At 34.9% G+C, this 8,990-nt stretch overlaps 1 protein-coding gene across 1 annotated transcript in view; it reads right to left on the minus strand.

The window, feature by feature from the left end:
- LOC106871923 (fibrillin-1) overlaps window positions 1-8,990 on the minus strand; it is a 694,404-nt gene that overhangs the window by 384,507 nt on the left and 300,907 nt on the right. The window contains exon 8 of the mRNA XM_052972376.1: window positions 2,524-2,649. Within this exon, the coding sequence (XP_052828336.1) occupies window positions 2,524-2,649 (126 nt within the window). The remainder of the gene's footprint in view (window positions 1-2,523; window positions 2,650-8,990) is intronic.

Here is an 8,990-nt window from a genome sequence, read left to right on the forward strand (position 1 = left end):
ATATATTATATATATATATATATATAAACACACACATCAGTGTTGTTTTCCATGCTTTGCTTGCAGAAGTCACATGAAATTTGTCGAGGCAGACTCTCTACAACCAGATACTCTTTCTGTTGCCAACTTTCACCTATTTCTAAGCAAGGTAATATTTCTTCATGGTCTGATGTCACTATGATTTAGCATCAGTGGTTACTGAAAAAGGAGGGACAGAGTGGTAAGAGCATAGAGAGGATCAAGGCTATCCCACATTATAACAACAAGTATGGGTAAGAAGTTTAGGAGGAAGGGAACATGAAAACAAAAAAAAAAAAAGAAAAAATAGATGAGCATGATGAGTTCCTAGAGAGAGTCATTGAAAGAGTAGCATGGGAGTTGTGGAGGATAAGCCAAAGAGACCAGAGGTTGTTGAGGTAAGAGAAAACCTGTTTGGGGAGAATAGTGCGAGAAAAAGAAGCAAAGAGGGAGAGATGGCAGGCAGTGGGTAAGAGAACAAGCATCACAAGTGGTGAGACAAGAGATATGAATAATAAGGTGGAGACTGAAGTGAGCAGAGAGCCGGAAGAGAGAAGATGAGTACAGGTAGAGTGATGAGGATGGTTCAGTACAGTCTTTCATATAGAGGTGCAGGCATGGCATAGGTGCAGGTGTGGCTGTGTGGTAAGAAATTTGCTTCCCAACCACATGGTTCCAAGTTCAGTGCCATCTGTGTGGCACCTTGGGCAAGTGACTTCTACTATGGCATCAGGCCAACCAAAGCCTTATGAGTGGATTTGGTAGACGGAAACTAAAAGAAGCCTATTGCGTGCATGTGTGTGTGTGCATGTGTGTGTGCATGTGTTTTTGTATCTGTGTTTGTCCTCCACCACTTGACAACAGGTGTTGGTGTGTTTACATCCCTGTAACTTAGTGATTCAGCATAAAGAACCAATAAAATAAGTATCAGGCTTAGAAAAAGAAAATTAGTACTGGCATTGATTAGTTCAGCTAAAATTCCTCATGGTGGTGCCCCAGTATGGCCATAGTCTAATGGCTGAAACAAGTAAAAGATAAAACCTAGTCATGGTATGGTGGTGGTGGTGGTAACCATTCATCGTTTGTGAGCTTCATAAGTGATGGGGAGATAAGAGGTAGGAGGTTATGAATGATCGTAGAATGAAATGATGGACATGAATGGGGAAAATGCGTGAAAGAGAGGAGGTAAACAGTCAGTGAACAAGAGAAGGGTCGTGGATACACAGGGTAGCAGTATGTGTGTGTGTGTGCATGCACATATCCATCCATACACAATGCATATATTCATACACTACCTGCATATACATACATGAATACAATACATACATACATCCATACACACGTACAATACATATACATACATGCATACATACATATATACACATGCACAAATACATATAATACATACTTATATGTACATGTATGCATACATACAAATGTCATACATACATACATAAATACATACATGCATACATACATTCATGCATGCATACATACATATGTTAACTGTACATCAGTAGCCCTGTATATACCAATGCATTACAATGTTTACCTTCTGTATCTGAATAAGGTCACTACTTTTGCCAGTTTATGGAAACATCTATACATTTAAGTGCCTGCTTTTAACTTTTCTATTATTCACCACTGAGAGATGTGATGGTATGTTGATGTTTACCACTGTTTTTAAAATATTGGCGAGTTGAAAAATATCTCTCTTCTAGGATTAAATAACAACTAAAGCAGGTTTATATTTTTTTTCCTTTAATTTAAAGTATCATTTGAATTCAGTACAACTTATTAACACTATTCCTTGAAAATTCCAGCAGTAAAATATACTTTCTTGTGGTTCCTATCTCCAATGAATTATATAAAGTTTTTATCAAAAAGAAACAGGCCAAAGTGAGATGAAGCTCGATATCAATAACAAAACGAGATATCAACCCTTTTTCAACCTATCATTGTACAGATTTAGAAAGCTGTGACTTAATAGAAAGGATACAGACTGAAATTGTTACCAGCTGAAATACAAAGAACTTTATAGTTCAAAGATTTGACTAACATTTGTGAAATACAAATATATTTGAAGTTTGCTGAAAAAGTATAAAACATATTTTGCCAAGTTTTAGCACCAGTTCATAAAACTTGGCATCTCTCTGAGATTTTAGTGTTTTGTTAAAAAGCAATTAAGGAGTTTAGCGTAGAGGGCCAACATGTGATGTGGTACTGAAGGTGCCATAAAAACATGCTTTAACATCCTAGTCTCTTTACTGAACAAAGACACCAAAGAGATAATAGCTGGAACATTGCAGAGGTTTTGAATTTAAAACAACATCAAAGAAAGATAACTTTGGATTGCTACCAATAGTGACTATGATTCATTCAATGTGGAAATATTTTGAAATGTAATAAATAAAGAATGACTATGGAGAACAACCACCCTATTAAGATAAAGCTGGTTTTGTTCAGTTTTTAATCAATAAATGTACTTGGTGAAATTAGTTTTACCTAAACAAGAAAATCCGTCAGCAGCAATTGTATATGCGTCTTTTGGGCAAGTGCATTTGAAAGATCCAAACAGGTTTACACATCCCATACTGCAGCCACCATTATTCGATTCGCACTCATTGATATCTTCAAAAGAAAATAAAAATAATAATAACAACAATAATGATAATAGCAATAATAATAACAACAGCAAAATAAAAACAAGATATAAAAATGTATAAGCAACAGACCAGAACACATTTCAGCAGTGAATGCAAGACATTTCAATAGAAAAATGGCAAAACTACAATTCTAAGGGTCTGGCAATGTGACTAGATATGTTCCAGAAAACTGTTCAAGTATTTAGCATATTGATTTTATCATTACAACATTGAATGCACAAGGGAAGGTGAGAGAGAGAGAGAGAGAGAGAGAGAGGGAGAGAGAGAAAGAAAGAAGTAAGAGGAAGGTAGGAAGGAAAAGAGAACTATATCAAAGAAATTCCTGGCAAAGATCATTGGTTGAACTTTGTCATTTAGGGAAGATACGATTACCAATATTCAAGGAATCTGCTATTAGCCACTGATGCCAGCAGGTTTTTATGTACTGTTAATAAGTGACAGTATAAAAATGATTATATTAACTATATAAAATCATGATTTATGTGTTATATACACCGTTAAAATGTACTTTACAAAATGGCTGTTCTCTATGAATAAAAATATTTTCTTGTAACATAGAAGCAAAATATGTTATCTGTTAGCAGATTTATAGGCTCTTCTTCACTTCTTCCAGTCATACAATCTGCTGTTCATATATTCTGCCTCTCCTATGAATTCAACCTCCTAAATCTAAGACTCCAAGTGGAGGGTCGATGTAGATAGAGTCTCAGTTTGTGATGAGCATAGCAACTTAGTTGGCTTTAGCTACTCAAGCTCAACATTGTTTTCCTTCCTACTGATAATATATTTAACATTAGTCTTTAGTATCACTAGTTAGAAATATAACTTTAAACTACCAATATCATATCACCAACACTACCACGACGACCATCACACCACCATCAGACATCATCCTGACATTTTCTGACTCACAACAAACTCTAATCCACTGAACAATACTTCTGTCACATTGAAAATAGTGAAGTTCCTTCAATGACCAACATCCTGTTCAGCAGTCAGAATAAAGTCAGAACTTTGATTAATAAACTATCTTACAGGAAGATCTTTAAACTTTAGTTCATTATCGCATTACACCTTCCCTCTATCCACCTCATACCATTTTAATGGAATCACTTCTCTTTCAACTAATAACATGCATTATAATGTGTTTCTTTCACTAAACCAATCACACAAAGATTACAAGCAACCCTTTATGTTGGAGAATGTTGCCCTTTAAAAATCCATTCTCCCCCTCACAATACACTAAGGTATTTCAAACCTCAACATCAATATTATTCATGCTTCCCTCAAAGAACCTGAACACTATGAATTTTGTTCTTTTATCTTTGAAACAATACAAAAATATAATCAACATCATAATCATTGCTTCTCTTACCAGCAGAAAAAAAACTGGCTACAGGAGTGGCTGTATGGTAAGGAAGTTTACTTCCCAACCACATGGTTCCAGGTTCAGTCCCACAACATGGCTCCTTCGGGAAGTGTTTTCTAGTATAGACTCAGGCCAATCAAAGCCTTGTGAGGGGATTTGATAGATGGAAACTGAAAGAAGCTTGTCATATGTGTGTGTGTGTCTTTGTGTCTGTGTTTGTCCCCCACCACTGCTTGACAACTGGTGTTGGTTTGTTTATGTCCCCATAACTTAGCATTTGGTAAAACAGACCAATAGAATAAGTACAAGGCTTAAAAAAAAAGTACTGGGATTGACTCATCCAACTAAATTTCTTCAAGGCAGTGCCCCAACATGGCCACAGTTTACTGACTGAAACAAATGAAAGAATATCTAGATACTAAAGTTAACTTTTTTACATACAATGGCCTGACCATCACCACCAAAGCTTGAAATAATTAGCTGCAGATTAACAATCAGCTCTAATGTCTGTTTCAGAAGTTTCCTTGCATGTTCAAATAATACTCTATCATGACTGTAGTTGAGTATACAACCTGAATCATGCAACAGAAGAAGAAGAAGTTGTCCTCGTCGTCATCGGTGCTGCTGCTGCTGCTGCTGTTGCCACTGTCACCACTGCCGCCAGTACTATCACTGCTACTGTTACTGTTGCTGTTGAGCAGCATCAGGTTTGCACTGATTGAGAAGACTTGTCCTCAAAAGGAGTCTAGTCATGACTGTACCATCTAACATCCCAGCATCATACACCTCATGCTATATTATCAAATATAGACTTTAAAATCAGTCTTAAAGATGATAAGGTGTTATTTAAGAAAAATTTGGTTGCTATTTCTAGCCTGTTGAACATCTACCAAAGCATCTCCTTGTGAACTCCTCACTTGTTCAAAACCTGGTTTGGGGAAATTTCTTCCTCAAGTTTGTTGTACACTTGAACACAGCTTCCTACCATTGTGAGACTATTGAATATGTATGGACATCTGCTGAATAGTCCCCTTATCATTGTGTCACTATTCAGTGCTTATGCACATCTGTTTGTGTAGGATATTTATTTGTACATGGTCATCTGTTTAAAACTCCTTACCAATTTTAGTGGGGTAACTCAATGCAGAAAGGCATCTGTTTTTTTCATTAATGCAGCCAAGTTATGTGATCTCATTCTAATGTATTGTCATCTTTAGCTTTGCATTGTATGTATTATTACATTATTCCTCCTCTATATGCATTATCCTGCATCATAATTGCATTATACATTATTACTACAGTATGTTATTAGTTGGTTTTTATAATCATACTGTATATCTATATATTTATCATATACGAAATGTATGAATTGTTTTTTTACCATTTGGCAATACCTACCATATACATATACACCACGTGCGCACATGCACATATATACACACACACATACACACACACACACATACATACACACATACACACACACACACACACACATAAATGAGGGGAAGTCAAAAATTATCTGCACTCTCACCATAATATATCTTTATTATTGTCACACTGCCTTCTGTGCATGCGTGCTTATAGTTGGTACTATTGTGGTCACATGATAGAAGATTGAGCCTTATCATGTCATTTTTCTATCTGGCTTTACAGTGAAAGCATGGCCACTCCACTAGCAATGTGCACCAATGAAGAACAAAGATCAGTGATCCAATTTCTCTGGTCGGAAAGTGTGTCATGTACTGAAATTCATCAGAGGCTTTTAGCACAATTGGTTAATGGTTTCAACGGTCTGGGCTTTGGTGTTTGGTGCAAATAGCTGGCTTCAGTTTGTTGGCCAGCAAAGCACTGTATCTTTCCAGGTAGTCTTCCAGTATAGGTCCTTTTGAGTCCCAAAAATGGGTTAGCATCACCTTTCCTACAGAAGACTGAGTCTTGAATTTCTTTGTTGCTGGCAAGCCAGGATGTTTCCACACCATACTCTAGGTTTTAGCTTCTGCCTCATAACGATGGACCCACGTTGCATATCCTGTGACTATTCTGCTTAAAAATTCCTCACCCTCATTGTTGTAGTGATTGAATAAATGTTGGCAAACCTCAAGATGTTTGCACTTGTGCTCTGCAGTAAGCTCTCTTGGCATCCATCTTGCACAGACTTTATGGAAGTTGAGCTCATCGTGGATGATTTTCAGCCCTTGATACATTTTCCAACCAGAGAAATCAGATCACTGATCTTTGTTCTCCTTTGATGCACATTGCTAGTGGAGCAGCCATGCTTATACTGTAAAGCCAGAAAGAAAATTGGTGCAATCGGACTCAAACTTCGATCACATGACCACAATAGTACCAACTATAAGTATACATGTGCAGAAGGCAGTGTGACAATAATAAAGATATGTTATGGCGAAAGTGTGGATAATTTTTGACTTCTCATTGTATACTCTTTATTCTCTCTTTTACTCTTTTACTTGCTTCAGTCATTTGACTGCAGCCATGCTGGAGCACCACCTTTATAGTCAAGCAAATCAATCCCAGAGCTTATTCTTTGTAAGCCTAGTACTTATTCTATCAGTCTCTTTTGCCGAACTGCTAAGTTACGGGGACGTAAACGCACCAGCATCGGTTGTCAAGCAATGCTGGGGGGGACAAACATATACACACACATACATATATATATACATATACGACGGGCTTCTTCCAGTTTCCGTCTACCAAATCCACTCACAAGGCTTTGGTTGGCCCAAGGCTATAGGAGAAGACATTTGCTCAAGGTGCCACGCAGTGGGACTGAACCCGGGACCAGGTGGCTGGTAAGCAAGCCACTCCTGTTATATATTTATATATATATATATACACACACACACATATATATATAAATATCTAATATAATAAATGTGAAAACTAATTTCTGTGTCAGTGTGTCACATTTAGATCCCCTCTTTCACTATTCAATGATACTCCTACTATTTCTCATGATGGAGTGAGAGTAGGCATTGAGACAGTGAGGGTGGTAGCAAAGACAGAGAAAGAGAGAAAGAAAAAGAGAGGGAGAGAAAGAAAAAGAGAGAGAAAGGGAGTTAATGATGTTTTATTACAAGTAGAAGTGTTGATGGTGGCAGTGAGAGTAATAATAAAAGAGAGAGAAAGAGTGAGTATGTGAGAGAAAGAGGGAGATGATGTACAACTTTGTTTAACCATGTCTCTTTGACAGAAATTCCTATCGCAAACATATTGAACACTATCATTTTTGTTTTATTTTTTGCTTTCTTTAATACATATATATACATAGACACCCACACACATATATAAGATACACTTTAATTGAAATAAAGTTTCCCCAAAATCAAATATATCTAATATAATAAATGTGAATGTTACTGTGTTACACTTTTTCAACTTTAATAATTCCTTTCTACTGGAAGCACAAGGCCTCAAATTTTGGGGTAAGGGATTAAGTCGAATACATCAACCTCAGTATATAACTGGTACTAATTCTATCGATCCCAAAAGGATGAAAGGCAAAATCAACTTCAGCAGAATTTGAACTCAAAACCTAATGGCAGACGAAATACCACTTGCCCAGCATGCTAACGGTTCTGCCAGCTCGCCGCCTTAATATAATATAATAATATAATATATGATATAATAAATGTGAATGTCAGTGTGTCACACTTTTTCAACTTAACTCCTAGAGGCCTTAGCCCAACATATACCATTTTGGAATCAGGCTGACTCCATGAGTAAGTTAAAAACATTCCAAGCTGAATCTGGACCCACAATCCTGAAATTTTGGATTTCCAAGTTTTCATTACTGTGATTGTTTTTGGCAATTTTTTTTTTATGTGACTTTTTGCAATAAAATTTTTTGTATGATAACAATTATTATAATCTAAAGGTTAACTCTGTGAGTAAATTAAAAACATTTTGGGCCGAATTTGGACCAGAAATCCTGAAATTTTGGGTTCCTATGTTCTTGTTACTGCGATTGTTTTTGGCAATTTTTTACATGATTTTTTTGCAATAAATATGATCATCATTGGGATATGACTCTGGAAGAAGCAATTGCAAAAAATTTTCCAAAACAAGTCAGAGATCAGTTTGCAGATCTTCCCATTTAGGGTCAGTTGCTTAAAAGCTACAAGCTAGATTAAAAGCCGTCCTATCGAGCGGCTTTAAAGCTAGTATATCTATCTATCTATCTATATATATATATTTTTATATTATTAATCAAATTATTAACAATATTCTTAGTAAATTAATATTCGAATTTCTGAAAGATGTATGTTTTATATGACACAATAATCATTTTGAATTATAATTAAAATTAAAAATATACAAAATATAAATGTATATAAAAATATATGAGTACATAAATGTATATAAAATTATATGCATAAGTGAGTGTAAATATAATTCGATTAAAATATTATGAAAGTCGAAAATGCATCTTACGATCATTTCACAGATATTATTGCCTTTATAATGTAATCTAATATAGACAAGCATATTGGCAATAATTCCGCTCTTCAGAGATGTATAAAGTTATTTTTATATATGTGAAAACGAATGGTATACATAATAAAATATGCTATAGGCTGATGTTAATTAAAATATTTTAAAATATTAAGAATATTAAAAATATTAAAAATATATTCTGTCCTTTGAGAATTTGTAAATCCAGTCCATCATATAATTTGGAAAATTCATAGTTTTCCTATGTAGATATTTTATATGATATATAGTTTTTGATATTGGTATATTTTTCAGAATATTTGAGAATCACAATACATTATTAGAGTATATAATTATGAAAGTATTGTAAATTACTAGTATTTGGGTTCAATTATTAAGTGTCTTGATTTAACACGTATATATACCTAACACTTATATATATATATATATATATATATATATATATATATATATATATATAT

Source organism: Octopus bimaculoides, chromosome 13 (assembly GCF_001194135.2).
Source record: "Octopus bimaculoides isolate UCB-OBI-ISO-001 chromosome 13, ASM119413v2, whole genome shotgun sequence".
Lineage (NCBI taxonomy): Eukaryota > Metazoa > Mollusca > Cephalopoda > Octopoda > Octopodidae > Octopus > Octopus bimaculoides.